This window comes from Capsicum annuum, chromosome 1, assembly GCF_002878395.1.
Source record: "Capsicum annuum cultivar UCD-10X-F1 chromosome 1, UCD10Xv1.1, whole genome shotgun sequence".
NCBI lineage: Eukaryota > Viridiplantae > Streptophyta > Magnoliopsida > Solanales > Solanaceae > Capsicum > Capsicum annuum.
This window is the reverse complement of record NC_061111.1, coordinates 137,302,977-137,319,203: the sequence shown is the minus strand read 5'-3', so window position 1 is coordinate 137,319,203 and position 16,227 is coordinate 137,302,977. Positions and strand designations below refer to the sequence as shown.

General features: G+C 39.2%; 1 protein-coding gene across 15 annotated transcripts in view; it reads left to right on the top strand.

Moving 5' to 3' along the window:
• Positions 1-16,227, top strand: part of LOC107879895 (ABC transporter C family member 12) — a 119,895-nt gene that overhangs the window by 14,433 nt on the left and 89,235 nt on the right. For 14 of the 15 annotated variants that reach the window (XR_007052600.1, XM_047407576.1, XM_047407564.1 and 11 more), the window contains one exon: positions 9,656-9,834. Coding sequence is in view for 14 of the 15 variants with exons in the window: in XM_047407576.1 (XP_047263532.1) it covers positions 9,656-9,834 (179 nt within the window). In the remaining variant the exon portion in view is untranslated. Of the gene's footprint in view, positions 1-528; positions 758-9,655; positions 9,835-16,227 lie in introns of those variants that run through there. The other variant, XM_047407578.1, reaches the window with a different exon arrangement.

Genomic DNA, 16,227 nt, shown 5'->3' with positions numbered 1-16,227 from the left:
CACTATCCGTCTCAGCCTCACCTCGACCACTCTCTCCCATATCTTCATAGAGTGACTCAGTAACTTAAATCTTACCATCCTGATTATGTATCTGCAATTGCATGTACCCTATCAGAAATAAAGAAACCTTTAGTTGGCATGTATAATCACGGCAAAAAATTATGCACCACTTTCCTTTCAAAGAAACTAAATCATCTTCATCGTTCATTTCTTAGGTATATGGTAGGTGAATTATTGCCGTACTGTGTAATAACTGTCTTCAATAATTTACTGTGAAGTACTTGTCCTAGTGATTCTTCAATTTCTTTATTGATCGGAATCACTTCAAAGGCCTAATAATGGAAATTAAAACTACATGAACTATGAACTAATCCACTATGTGTAAAATCTCAGTGTAGTTGGAGTTGGAGATATGAGTTCCCTGTTTATACTACTTTATTCGGTCCTTTTTAATTCCAAAGTGATAAAGTAATTTATTTTCTATAGCAGGTCAGGGATTCCTGAAGCTAGAGGTTCCCCACATCTCATACCAGTTAGCTTCTGCATAAGTTGCTGAGTTTCATATTCATTACACAGTGGACAGTGTCAATAAAGTCGCTATGATTTAAGCAGATCCGTAATTGCATATTTGACCACATAAAAGGGCATACGTGTAGTCTTTGAAGTTCAACTTGCAATTTTACTCTCCTCCCCCCGTTCTTATTTTGGCCACAGGCTGGAGTAGGTGACGATAGCGAAGTTTGGTTTAGGGCGATAGGTGACATTCCTCTCGTTGTTTCTTATATGTTTATTATTTACATGATTCTCTAGTCTTATCAATTTTGTATATCTGAAGGTAAATCATATTCTTGAAACTTTTATCTATTCCATAACCTTGATGTTTAGAGAGGCATTTAATCTTGATATACTCAGATTTGCTTTACAAATTTAAGATGTCTACATCTCCTAATACTATAGCTTTCTCAATAGAATGCTTAAGTCTTCACTTTGCAAGACTTTTTCTCTTGCTTCATTCAATCTGGAATCCCACTGGAGGTAGAGATAACCTTAGAGAAATTTTTTATAAACATACCTAGACACACATCCCAATGTGATCCTTTTCCGGCTATCTTCACGGGAAATGGCCTCCCTTTAACACCAACAGGTGGTTTTTGGTGAAAATTTTCTCCCCTGCAACTCACTTGTTGTGTCCGATCTTAGATCTGTTCCATGACTTTTTCCCTTTAACACCTACAGGTGTTTTCCGGCGAAAATTTTTCTCCCCTTCAACTTGCCTACTGTTTTGATTTCAGTTTTTTTCTAACTTTTTCCAGCAGAATCTGCAAGTCTTTTTATCATTCCACAGCCAAGAAATGCTCCTAGGCACTCTTCCCAAGAACTTTCTTTCTCCTACTTGCTAGGAATGGAGAGCACCTCTTCCGGCGACTTCCTCACCGGAAACCCTCCTCAGTTATCACCTTCAATGGTAGCATTCCAACCTTTTCTATTTCTTTCTTGTCAAGTTCTGATCACAAATATAGGGGAGAATGGGATATATTTCAATGCAGGCTTTAAATCCTTTGATATTACAAGATGGGATACAGATTGAGCTATTTGGTATGAATGGGTGGAGAGTAGTTGTCATATGATGAGAAGCTCTTCAATGAGCAGTAAAGAGATGGAATGGATTTGTCATATTTTTAGGGGAGCCGCGAAGGACCAAAAGAATGCGGTAAGAGAGATGGAGAACCAAAGAATTGGACACATAGTCGCATACTACTTTTGTCTGAGGAAATTCAATGCACATTGCAGGTATATAAGCATTATATCCTTAAAAGGAGATCAAAGGTTGGTCCTAATCATTCAAGAAAGAGCCTTATAAATGCTGGTTGGCTCGACGTTGCATCTAAGGTAGAGAGATTCTTTCTCTCCACCTATTGATTAGATAGATCCCCATCCCCCTATATTGACAGAAGCCCACTCTCCATATGCTAAAGCGGTACAAGAATGTAAATGACTACCCAAAAAGCTTTGGGAGGCAGACAGAGAGATTAAGAAGGGGAATATTCTTGTTTCTGAATCCTTAGGGACAAAGAACGATGGGTTGCTAAAAAGATGTTTGGTTGGCCACTTTGGTAGGGAAGACGAGGAGAAACCTTCTCTAGCAGACCTAAGGAGTGGACATATTCCAACTGGAAAACAACTTTTGGGGTAAACATTTTTGAGATGATGAGTAATCTACTTCGCATAGAATTCTTTGATAGAAATATGACGAAGAAGATTCTTCAAGGAAACTGTTTCTCGAAAAAATCCAGACTTCAATTGGAATTGGGGAGTTCCATAGTAGGATGCACCCCAACAACTCAGAGGGCTATTGGAGTTCCTCTCAACCTCTGGTTCAATCACAAGATAGAAGAAAAGTGTGGAGGATGGATTGCTACGGAGGAGGAGATCGAACAGAAAAATCACCTCAAATGGGCTAGGATATTGATCACTGAAGACGTCCGAAATATCCCCTTCGAAGTAGTCATTTTTTGAGGAGGAGTCAAGTTTTTAATTCTAATTTGGGTTGAGAGAAACCCTAGATTTGAGTGACCGCTTGTAACGCCCAGGGTTTTTGGTCCTTAAAAGTTCCTGAAATTATGCACTCACTGCCTTGATTACGACTTGGGCTATGAGTCGTAGGGTGTCTTGACGGGTCATTGGGACAAGTCGTAACCAAATCAGTAAGTTTGTGGCTAGATTCTGCTCTGAGTACGAGTGGCTCACTAAGAGCCATAACGATTTGTTACGAGTCGTTAGGTGTAATCGTAGGGTGTCCAGTGTATACCTCAATTTGGGTTCTGTGTTGACTACGACTGGACCCTACGAGTCGTAGGGTCCCATTACGAGTCATGTCATTGAGTTGTAAGGTCAACCATGTATGGTGTCTTGGTGGTTCTGTCTTGGTTACGACTCGTGGTGACGAGTCGTAAGGAGTGACTACGAGTCAATGGTTGACCCGTACTCAATGGTGTCACTTTTTCAGCTTTTAAGTTAAAGGCATTCTGGACATTTTCCCTCTTACCGAAATTGAAACCCACGTCTTATAACCCCTTTAGGGTGTCATTAGCACTCAGAAACAAATCGAAGTAACTTCTCAAATACTCCAAAAGGCTTTCTAAATTCCCTCGAGTACGTCAAGCTAGGGTTTCATCAAGTTGGTCATCCAAGGACTATAGAGTTAAATTCTCTCTGTGAAACTTGATATTTATGGCATGTGACTCTACCTTTAAACTTAATATCTCTATTGCATGAAAGTTCATGGTTATTTACATGATTAAAAGTAAGGATTTTGACATGATTGAGGGTTTTGACGTGAATGGTCAATTAATTATTCCTCATGATTTTATTATGCATTTCTCATGCTTTAAATATGGTTTTGAACTTATGGGTGCATAAGTATGGTGAATGAATTTGGGAATTGTGATTTTCCCTAAACTTGTGACTTTTGAAGTGATTATGGCCCTAACCCCATATTGTGAAGTTGTTTTTAGTTATGAGAAATTTGGGAATTTAACTATTTTGAAACTATTGCATTATGATGTTGAATTGAACCTTGTGGGTTGGTGTTTTCGAAATCTATTGCATAATTGAACCAAGAGGGCTTATGAATTCCCTAAGTAATGAAATTGTTTCGGCATGTTGATGTTACCTTGCAAGTGTAGTTGGTATGGCGATACCAACAATGTATGCCTAAATGTGTATGGTGGTTCAATAAATGGGATTGTGTGATAATTATTTTAATTGGGCTTTAAAGAGGGTTGTGTAGCTGAGTCGTGAAAGTGGAGATCTGAGAGACCAACACTGGAAACTGCGGTTGCTGATGCGGGGGTCTATATGATCGGGTGGTTCGAGTCCCCCTATTATTATTATATAATTGGAAGGTTTGAGTCCCCCATATCTCATTACATGATTTGGTGTTCGTGTCACCCTGATATGCAGGGAAGTTCGAGTCCCTCATAGTGCATATGTTTACCCTCTGATTCGTGCGGCCACACACACTGGCCCCCTACCAGCTGAGGGAGAGCTGGGCCCATATAGCTCGTGGGTGCCTTGTATGTTATGACGATTGAGCTACACAATCCAGACTAAGGTTTTTAAAATGCATGTTAAGCCTTATTCCCTACCCAGCATGTAATATATATATGTATATGCATCTATGTGAATCAGATTTAAATTGTTGATCTTGGCATTACTTTTAATCCTTATCCCTGAGTTACATGCTAGCGCTCCAATCGCTAACCATCTTCGGACGTTGTATCCCCACGCGATGCAGGAACTGGCCATACTTCTACTTATCCTGTTCAGTGATTAGGATTAGGGATTAGCTCGCGAGTTGACATTGAAGTTGTGAGCTTCCATACATCGGAAGACTACATTTCATGTTTTAGTCTCTTGTGTTTTAGACTGTTTAGACTTGTTTTTGGTTATAGTCGGGGGCATGTCCAAAACTTTATTGATATACATTTTTGGTTCGTGTCTAGAAGGCTTTATTGGATTACTGTGGACTTGGGTGGTGTTGGCCGGTTGTTTTGGCCGGTGGTTGATTGTTGATCATAGAAGTATCTTCAATTGTTCTTTAATCTATATTGTTATATGTTCGGAATTTATCCGACATTGGGAATGTTGTGTTAACTTGGTTAGGTGCAGGGGGTGGTCTCCGGACTACGTGGGACTTGAGATACCCGTCACGGCCAGGCCCTGGTTCGGGCCATGACAAAGATGGTATCAGAGCCTAGGTTTAGGGTCATTGGGTGTCCAGCAAAGCCGTGTCATGTAGAGTCTCTTTTATGGGTGTATAGCGTGCCCCACTTATAAGGGAGGGGCTATGAGGCATTTAGGAGTGTTTTCTTTTCTTGTTATTCTATTTTCAAGCTATAGAGTCTAAGATTTTGAATCTCTCTAATCCCTGTTTGTTCACCTTTCAGATCATGCTTCCAAGAATATCTGATAACCATGGAAACTCTTCTGTCCCATCAGAGGACAATATGGACGGAGCTCGTCCAACTCCAGGAGTTTAGACCCGGTATAGGGTCACTGCGTCTGATTGCTGTGGTAGAACTCCATCGGTTCCTCCTCAGGCACCTCAGGCTGGTGTGTCTAACGGTGAGTTTCGCCAGTCGATTCATTTGCTTTCCCAGTTGGTGGCCTCTTAGATTGAGCGGGTTGCTTCTGTTACTCCATCGTACGATGGTACTAGAGTTGGCCAATTCATGAGATTGAGTCCTCCTGTTTTCACTAGTTCCAAAGTTGAGGAAGATCCTCAACATTTCATTGACGAAATAGAAAAGATCTTCCGTGTGATGCATGCTACTAACGTGGAAGGCGTGGAGTTCGCCGCTTACCAATTGAAACATGTGGCGTATTAATGCTACGAGGAATGAGACTAGTCTAGAGGCGATGATGTTGAGTCCGCTTTGTGGGACGATTTCTCTAGTGTTTTTCTGGACCGTTTCTTTCCTCAAGAGTTGAGGGAAGCGAAAACGGAGGAGTTTATAAACTTGAAACAAGGAAGGATGTCAATCAAGGAGTATTCCTTGAAATTCCATCAGTTATCTCGGTATGCTCCGGAGTTGGTGACTAGCATGAGGGCTAGAATGAGGAAGTTTGCTTTTGGGTTGTCTCGAGACTTGATTTTGGAGAGTAAGGCTGCTTTGTTAAACAAGGACATGGATATTTCTCGGCTTGTGGTTTATATGCAGCAGGTCGAAGAAGAGAAGAAGCAGATTGAAATTGGGGAGAGGTAGAGTAAGAAGTTTTGCTACTCGGATCAGGGTGGAGGTCAACAACAAAGTGGTAGAGATGGAGGAAAATGGTCTAAGAAGAAGTGGGGTAACTCTGGTTCCTACTCTACGGCTAGTGCTCCTTATTCGAAGCCATCGCGTGATCGTCGTTTTCAGGTAAGTGTTGGTCCCAGGGCACAGGTTCCTAGTCTCAGGCTAGTGGGGCTCAATCAGCTCCATTATATCCTCTTTGTGGATTCTGTGGTCAGGTGCATCGTGGTGTTTGTGAAGAAGGGAGGAACAGGTGCTTTAAATGTTGTTAGATTGGTCACATGCAGAGAGATTGTCCTTCTAGGGTTGCTTCTGGGGCGAATAAGATTCCTGTTGCTGCTGCATCAGCTCCTGCGCCAAAGGGAGCTACTTTTGCTTCTGGCTCCGGCATTGGTCGGAACCGTCTCTATGCCTTCACTACCCGTCAGGAGTCCAAGGCATCCCCTGATGTGTACTGTTTACTTGATCCGGGGGTCACCCTTTCTTATATGACCCCATTTGTGGTTGTGCATTTTGGATTCGGTCCTGAGTGCATTTCAGACCCCTTTTTTGTTTCTAACTCGGTAGGTGAATCTGTGGTTACTAGAAGAGTCTATATGGGCTGTGTGGTGTCTGTTGGTGATAAAGAAACTCTGGTAGATTTGATACCGTTAGACATGGTTGATTTTGATGTCATATTAGGGATGGATTGGTTGCATATGTGCTATGCTTCTTTAGATTGTCGGACCCGTAAGGTCATCTTCAATTTCCCTAATGAACCGGTTATTAAATGAAAAGGTAGTTCCCTAGTGCCTAAGGGAAAGTTCATATCGTATCTTAGAACCTAGAAATTAATTTCCTAGGGGTGTTCTATCATTTGGTCTGGGTTAAAGATTCTACCTTGGAGAGTCTTCCTTACATTCCGTCCCAGTGGTAAATGAATTTCCTGAAGTCTTCCCTGGTGATCTTCCTAGTGTTCCTCTTGATTGGGAGATTGATTTTGGGATTGATCTTGTTCCGGACACTCGTCCTATCTCTATCCCTCCATATAGAATGGCTCCAGCTGAGTTGAAGAAGCTCAAGGAACAGTTAAAGAATCTTCTAGACAAGGGTTTTATCTGTCCTAATGTGTCCCTGTGGGATGCACCTGTTTTGTTCGTGCGTAAAAAAGATGGTTCCTTTCGAATGTGTATTGATTTCCGGCAATTGAATAAGGTGATGGTAAAGAATAAGTACCCTCTTCCAAGAATGAATGATTTTTTTGACCAGCTAAATTCTTCTCCAAGATCGATCTTCGGTCTGGGTATCATCAGTTGAAGATTAGGGAAGTAGGTCTTCCTAAGAATAAGTACCCTTTTACTTCAACAAGAAACTGGTCACCATTTCCGATCCTAACTTTGGATATTTCAGTAGGCTTTAATTCTTTAAACAAACTCTTGTTATAAGTCATGTGGTTGGTGCAACTGCTATCAATCAACCAAAAATTTGTTGAAATCTTACTTGAGATACATGTTGCAACAAAAAGATGGTCGTCTTCTTCTTCATTGACCACACGTGTATCCGCTTCATAGTTCTCAAAGTTGCTTTTGCAAATAACTGCCTCATGGCCAAGTTGATTGCACTTGTTGCACTTTGCGTTTGGCCTTTTCCAACATTCGTATGGTGGATGACCCATTTTTCCACAGTGCTCATAAGGTGGGTAATTTTTTATATTTTTACCCTTTCTTTGAGTTTTGTGGTTTGGCTATTAAGGCTCCTTCAACCATACCATCCTGCGTCATAAGTTTTCTTTGTTCCAGTGCCTGAAAAGAATTTAACAACTCTGCCAAAGTAATCGTTGACAGATCTTGTGTATTTTCCAAGGTAGTTATACATGCTTCATATCTTTTGGGCACTGTAACAAGAATTTTTTCAACAGTTCTTGAATCTTTAAATTTATTCCTGTTATGATTCCGTGTTCCGTGTTCCATGTTTTATTACGAATCTGTGTGCTTTCCGCTGCTTTCCTCTGTTTTATATTACTTATGGGTGCCGTATTTATGTTATGTAATTTGCTTCTGTGCTTTACTACGTGTTTGTGTGGTATCTCGTGCCTTGAGCCGGGGGTCTATCGGAAACAGCCTTTCTACTTCATCAGAGGTAGAGGTATGGACTGCGTACATCTTACCCCCCCAGACCCCACTAGGTGGGAATACACTGGGTTTGTTGTTGTTGGTGTTGCAGTGCCTAGTAATCTTACCTTGTTAACAATGCCAAGTAATCTGTCCGAGTATTCGTTGACTATCTTGGAGTCTTTAATTCTTTGCAACTCAAATTCTCTTATTAAATTCAATACTTGCATTCCTCGAATTCTTTCATCTCTAGCATATTCTTTCTTTAGATAATCCCAAATTTCTTTTGGTGATTGAGAGACATAATTCTTGTAAAAATAATTGTTGAAACAGAAGCAAACAGAGTTGCCTTCGCCCTGGACTTTGTGGTTTTGTTTTCCTTGTGACTCTTGATTTGGGTTCTGGTGGGATTATTTGACAGCGGATTAATTTCATAATCCTCTTCACCGCTTCTTTTAGATCTAGAGCCTCCAAGTAAGTTTTCATTCACACAGTCTATAATTGATATTTCACCATAAAAAACGGATGGAGCCATTCGTGAAATTTATTTTCAGAATCCATCTCTTCACTCACAGGTCCCTCAAGAAAAATAGTTCTAGATACCAATTATTGGTTTTAATAGAGATGAGTTAGAGAAGAGCGCAGAGAGTTTTTTTTTTTTCGTAAAGCTGTATGTTTTATTGATCAGCAACTCCTCCTTAAATAGTGCTATTACAACTAAAAAATAGATTAAATTTACTTTAAAAGAAAACCTATTTGCTACCAAAAATAATTACTAATAGTAGTCTCCTACAACAAATCGGAATCCCAATTTGACGAGGAGTTGTAGTTGTATGTAAAAAAGCTAGATAAAAACAAAAAACAAATAACGTGCATTATTCCGTAAAGCAACTTTTAACATGATTCAACACTTAGCCTTGGCACAATATTCTTCTTTTTACTACATGCCACCAGATTACCGCTCAAGACAGTGCAATACCCTGGGGTTGACTTCTTGTTGAATAGGAACCCGGCATAGTCCGCATTCGTATAATTTTCTTAAGTCAAGGTGCCTCCCCTTTTGAATTAAAGTCCTCTTAAGGGATCCTTTTCAGATACTCTTTATTTTGTGTGCTGCTCTTAGGTGGAATACTTTTGGATTCTGCATAAACTGCCTCACCATGCTGACGACATAGACTATATTGAGTCTAGCGTGGAATTGGTCATTAACCTTCCAACAAGTTGTTATGACCTTTTATCCACTATTAGATCATCTGGTGTTTCACTCAACCCGTGATTGTGCTCGGTAGGTGTACTCCCCAATTTCCCCGTCTCCTTTAGTAAATCATAGACTTATTTTGGGAATAGGTATGCAGTGGAGGTTACTAAGGAAAGATTTATCACTAGGTGAGAAATTTTGGTTGGTCATTGAGTAGCTTTTGGGTATGCACATTTTTTTTGGATTAAGTATGCACGTTCTTTTGATAATATTGATAAAAAGATTCTTGGATCATCTTTTGCTGGTTATTCAAGTATTGGTGCCAATGCTTCTGGGAAACATCAAACAGTTACGACAGTTGATCATTAGTTTGCAATATGATTAGTCGGTCTGGACTGTGGAGAAGAAAATAGTAGCATGATAACTTACATGTTCATCCAAGATCTGATCAATTCTTTGCATTTATTTATACAGAGCAGCAGAAATTTTGATTGCTCCTACTTGTGGACCAGTCTAGTGAGATTTTTGCTTCATATATCTAGTCAACTGATATATGTACTCTTTTCTTCCAGATGGTTTCTTTGAGCATTGAGGCACTTGCTTGGATTTCCATTATTGTTATGAATCTAGTGGAAACTAATGTGTATATCAAAGAGTTCCGATGGTACGTCAGATTCGGAGTAATCTATGTTTTGGTAGGTGAACTTGTGATCCTCAAATTCGTTGTTTCAATGCAGAGTTTCTACTCAAGGTGAGTTTGATATTATTATTTTTGGTCAATAGCTATTTGAAGTAATTTCCTTTTCAAGGCTTATTAATATTGTCAAGTCATCTGGTCAACTTCGTGAATACTGGATGACCAATGCAAGGGTTTTCCTATTCAGGAAAAATTAATTACATGTCAACATGTCAGAAAAAAATAACTGCAGTAGGATAATATTATACTCCCATTGATTTTGAGAATTTAATTAATGGAAGTGACGTAAGAAGTAAAATACGAAGGATCCACTACAATTTCAAAGGCCAAATGCCATTCTCAAAAATAATTTCAAAGGCTAAATGAGTTTAAGCAATCAACAAAATTCTCCACCAATCTTCCCCTTACAGCAAACAAGGGTTGCACGCCAAACCTAAAAAGAAAAAAAAAACACTCAGGAGATGAATCTCATGATGTGAAAAAGATCTCTTGTATATGCAAGAGAACTCTGCATCTTGTCAGATAGTTCTCTCGAGAAAAAAGCTAGAAAGAGCTGAAACATGTGAGATCCTTTCTCCTGTATATGCAAGAGAACTCTGCATCTTGTCAGATAGTTCTCTCGAGAAAAAAGCTAGAAAGAGCTGAAACATGTGAAATCCTTGGCATTATATTCTAGGAAGCAGCAATTGAGAAGTCAGATAGTAAGAAAACAATAAAACAAGCTACGTGTCTTTTTGGAGCCTTGGCACGAATTTAAACTTCTGAAATGCACATGCCTTGCCTATCTGAAGTAGAAACCAAAGGTGGCTTTTCTTACCCATTTCGCTGTTTAAGGATGCTGGAACATAGAAGATCCAGCTGCCATATTGCCAAATCAGTAAATATTAACTTGCTGATTTTCAGATTTGGTCTCACAAGGGGTATCGGTGTTACTCACCTGACCTCGAGAGTAAAATGTTCCTTGTTTACTATAGTTAAGTAAGTCTGTACAGAAGAAAATCAGCTAATAATATATATATTTTGATAATCGTGGTGTTCGAGTTAGAGTGCACGCATCGACTAATTCCACGGGATTCTTGCCAATGCCCACTAGCAACAAGTACCAGGTAATTCTATCCACCAAGGCTAGAATACATGAAAAGAAATCACCTAGTATTTTTGTCTCTATTGGGATTTGAACCTGAGACCTCATGGCTCTCACCCATTTCTTTGACCATTGGGCCACACCCTTGGCTTTGGGAGCACAAGTTTTGTTCATAACTTAGCCTTCGGGAAATATAACTTAGCCTTCGGGAAATATAACTTAGCCCCTCGTACTCTCAAATATGCCTTTCTTAGTTATTTCGGGTTCAAAAGGGGTATCCTTGCTACTCACCTCATATTCGTCATTATGATAGTTAGGTAATGTCACATTTTTGAGTATCGACCTTACTTTACATCTTCTGATTATCCTGATATCTCTAAGGTCTTACCTATGCTGAATGTTGAGGAATCTCCGGTTACTTTTATATCTCGAGCCACAGTGCCACCACTCCTGTCTATCATCATCCATGTCGATCATCAATCCGAGATGATTCGCATCCTGCACCAGACTTTGCATCTACTCGAACTTGTCTCCTCGTAGAGGATCTATTGAAAAGGTATATGGTCCACTCATGTCTCATAATGCTAACTATAATTATACCTTTTTAAGTTATGATTGTCTGTCATCACCCATTATGTTTTCTTATCATCTTCGTCCTCTATTTTCTATTTCCATCCTTAAGTCTACAGGTGAAGCACTTTGTCATCTAGGATTAAGATGATTGTTGAGATGTCTGCTTCACATACAAGTGGTACTTGGGAGCTTGTTTCTCTTCCTCAAGTCATAGGATTTATTTAGTCAAAGTTGGTTCGAATTGGCAAGTTGATAAGCTTAAGGATCGCCTTGTTGCCAATGGTTATACTCAAATATTTGGGTTAGATAACAATGATATTTTCTCTTTCGTGGATAAATAGCATTTGCTTGTCTTTTTCTATCTATGTCTGTTGTCCGTCATTGGCTTCTTTATCAGTTGGCTATTAAGAATTTTTTCCCCATGGTAACTTTGAGGAGGAAATTTATATGGATTAACTTCTAGGTTTTGTTGCTTAGAGGGAGTCTAGTAGCATGATATGTCGATTGTGCACGTCCCTCTATGGTTTAAAACATTCTTCTTGAGCTTGGTTAGGGAAGTTCGACATAGTAATTCAGGAGTTTGACATGATTTGTAGTGACGCGACCGCTTTGTGTCTAATCCGCGTTCTACTTCAAATCTTTGTATTTATTTGGTTGTTACTTTGACAAACTCTTTATCACCGGCAATAATCAGAACGGTATCTCTCATTTAAAGCAACAACTGTTGCAACATTTCCAAACTAAAGATTTTGATAGACTAAAATATTTTTTATGTACTGAGATTGCTCGGTCCAGATCAGGTATTATTATTTTCCAACAAAAGTATGCCTTAGGCATTTTTAAAGAGACAAGAATGATGGGATATAGACCTATTAGCGTTCCTATCGGTTTGAATACTAAACTCTTGCTAGGACACGGGAGCCACTCAGTCATAACATTATTTATCTTGTCGAAAAATAAAAATATTCCCTCTCAAGCTGGTGCATATAAGTCATATGTACCGAGCTTGTTACAACTGTAACTAGTACAAGGACTAATGAGGGACTTGGTGAAGATATCTGCAAGCTGATCGCTTTAAATTTTGTAACAGTGTCTCCTAAAGCACCTTTACGCTATCAAAGTGACAATCAATTTCAATTTGCTTAGTCCTTTTTATTAAATGCTGGATTTATTGCAAAATGAAGGGCCACTTGATTATCACACATAAGTTAGTTTCATGTGATTAATTTCTCCAAATTTTATTTCTCTGAGCAACTATTTGATCCAAACTAACTCACAAGTTGCGATAATCATTGCTCGATATTCTTGCTTCTGCACTAGATAGAGCAACGACAATTTGTTTCTTATTCTTCCAGGACACCAAATTACCTCCTACTAAAACACAATATCCAGAGCCTATCAGAATGTGATCCTTCCTAATCAGCATCTGTATATCCAATGATATAATCATGTCCTCGATCTTCGAAGAGTCCTTTGCCTAGAGCTGGTTGTAGATTTTGCCTCCTGCCACCGATGTAGGACTTAAAATTTACCTTCATTTCCATGATGGGACATCTAGTGCTTGGACAATATGCGACAGGGACCTAACATTAGGTGAAACAAGACTTGGGTGGGCCTGACATTGATACAATGGGATAGGGGTGTACATAGGTCGGGTTGGTTCGGTTTTTATTAAAACTATAAACCAAATCAAACCAACATAAAATTGGTTTTTTCGGTTTAGGTTTTAGTCGGTTCTTTCAGTTTTTTTGATTTTTTTTTGGTTTGTTTTATAATCTTAGTTTTTACAATTATATTTTGATCAAAGACTAGATCAAATATGTTTTCACTCATGTGCTAATGAAAAACCACAATTATGAAAAAATGAGGAGCGGAAAACTCTCTTGAAACTAAAAAGTGGGATAAAAAGTAAAAAGTTTAGGTTTTAAGTTTATATTGGGTTTTGGATTATTTAATTAGCAATTACTGGACAAATATTACAACTTAAAGGCCCAAATCTAAATATATACCTACATCTACTTTCAAATTATTGAAAATTACTAAAACTAGTCGAAAAAGTATTTAAAAAGTAGATTATAATTAGTATTTTGATGTATAAAAAAGTTCGAAGATTATATATATATATATATTATGTCGGTTTGATTCGGGTTCGGTTTGACTTTTTCTTAGTCAACCCCAAACCAAACCAAGAATGGTCAGTTTTTTTTCCTAACGCCAAACCAATCAAACCAAACCATAAGTCGGTTGTTTTTCTCGGTTTGGTTTGGTTTGTCGGTTCGGTTTGACTTGACGGTTTGATCTGTACACCCCTACAATGGGAGAAATGAAGACTCCGAAATATTATTTAGATGCAGTGACTACATTAACATACACTACATTACAATGCTTTTCCATGTAGGAGACTATGTTCAATCCTAACAGATCCCATGAGAATTCATGAAATATTGAAATGGAGTGGATAACTTTTTGGCACACTACAGGGACATCCGATAATATTGGAATGAAATGTGCAGATAGAAACCCCATGGATTTTGGGTTTCAACATGGAAAGTCTGGAAAATGAAAAATAACTCAGATTGATATTTCTGTACGATTATCAAGATGTCGAGGGAATGGATAATGAGTATGCTTACTGAGTTGACGCGATTCACACTCTAAAGTAGACAAGTGTGATAATGATACAAGACGAAAATACGAACAACAGATACAACTCGAAAACAAAGGAGACACTAAATACGAAATCACAAAAATAAGAAAACAAGAAAATGGAATGATAAGGTAAAAGATAGATAGATTGACATAAGTCAATAACGAGAGGACAACCAATGGTATACTAAACCCTAGACCTTCCTATCAATTACTGATAACACCAACCTCTTGCGAGTACACAACGGAAGCGGATCCCGAGCACTCACGTTTCTAGACAACCAAAGAAACTCCCAACAAGTTTCAATTAAAACACTCGCAAGTGTATCTCAATTCATCGTTTATCAACTACCTAAAAATGAAAAAGGTCCTAGCTATTTATAGGCCAAAAGGCCTTTATTACAACTTGGGCCCAATAGTGACCCTAAATGCAACTTGGGCCCAAAAGTGACCCAAGAGTCAAAACAATGCAATGGGCGCCCATAGTCTCTCGAAACCCAAGCTATTATCCAAATGCGGTGTCGCCCATTCCTTCCTCGGAGGATATCATCAAATATAGCTTTTTTCCAAGCTATCCCCCATTCACGTATTGGATCCCCTAAAACGATCAAGTGTTGGATCCGTAGATGTGATCCTTGAAGTATCAATCCCAAAGGAATGGAGCCCATTGAGCTTGTATCATCCTCCCTTTCTTGAAGAGGATTCGTCCTTGAATCCAACTCCTTTATCAACTTGTCGTTACACCTTTCAAGTTTGGAATCCTTTGGTAAGAATTCCGTTAGACCTTCAAGCATATCTTCATGAGGCACTCTCCTTGTCTTCTCCTTTAAAGGTGATGATTTATGATCCTGCACAAGAGGAGAACCGATACTAGGCAAAATGCTAGTATCTTGGTTAGGGAGTAACAAAAGTTCAATGTTTGAATTGGCTTTGTCACATTAGATTAGGAGTGGCCTTTGGTGCTCTTGGTAGTTTGACACTTGGTTTTGGGGAGCTTGGGGAAGGGTTTGGGGTGTTTGTTGGTGGAATTGTAGTGGTCGAGATGCATGTGGTGGTGTTTGAGGAGTAGGACATGTCACCTATTCCACCTTCCCTTTCATGCGCGACCAATCCACCTTCCAACCATTCACTTCTTGTCGCAAACCCATGATGGCTTCCCAAAGAGTATCAAATTGGGCCCGACTTAGAATAGGTTGAACCTCAACTCTCGGGGCCATGGTAATGGACGACTCAATTAAGAAATAAGAACTTGAATTCAAGAATCAAAATAAGAAAGGAACAAATCAAAACAACAAAACGAACAAGAAATATAGCACACAGACTTGAATTCAAGAGTTAAACTAAGAAAAGAAAAGATAAAACAAAGGAAAAGACACAAGAAGAACGACTCAAGAACTAATTAAATAACTAGACTCAAGAACTAATTAAATAACTACGTTGATTATGGTTTAGTTGTTAATTAGTATCTAGAATCACGAAATGAAAGAAGGAATTACTAGATAAAATTAATGGTTTTGAACCTGATTTAGAGGAGTTTCGAAGTTGATAATGTGCTTGAGAAGGTTGGAGGTGTGTTCAAAGGGGCTGCCTTGAGGTGTGGCCACACCTTGAGCGCATATGGGCAGCATGTTGGACGCAGGAGGCCTTGTGCTCACTGCCTTGGCATGCGTTGGGGCTGTGGCAGCAGGCTGGGCACACCTTGGACGCAGAAGAAGCCCCCCTTCACTGGTTTGGCTTGCGTTGGGTCTGTGGCAACACCCCAAACGCAGGTCAGGCGCACCTTGACCGAAATTCAGCTTGCAATGCACTTTTGTACTTAAATGGTCCCCTTTTTTTTGTCCTCTCTTTGGAATATTCTTTGGGATCTTCAAAAAGGTGCTTGTACAAACACTTTTGTACACCCTTTTCTTTACCTTTGAGGATTAAACACCACCTTTTGATAAGAATTCAAGATGAAAATTTGAATCTTCCTCAAGAACACTCAAGAGCACCAAAACTTCAAAATTCTCTATCTCTTAAACCGTTGATCGGAATCCGACGAAATTTTGAACCAAGGCTATTTTCAACCTTCTAAACACATTCCACACATCATTTTGTTCAAATTCACAACCAAAAATTCCAGGTTTTTAATTCCACCTTCAACC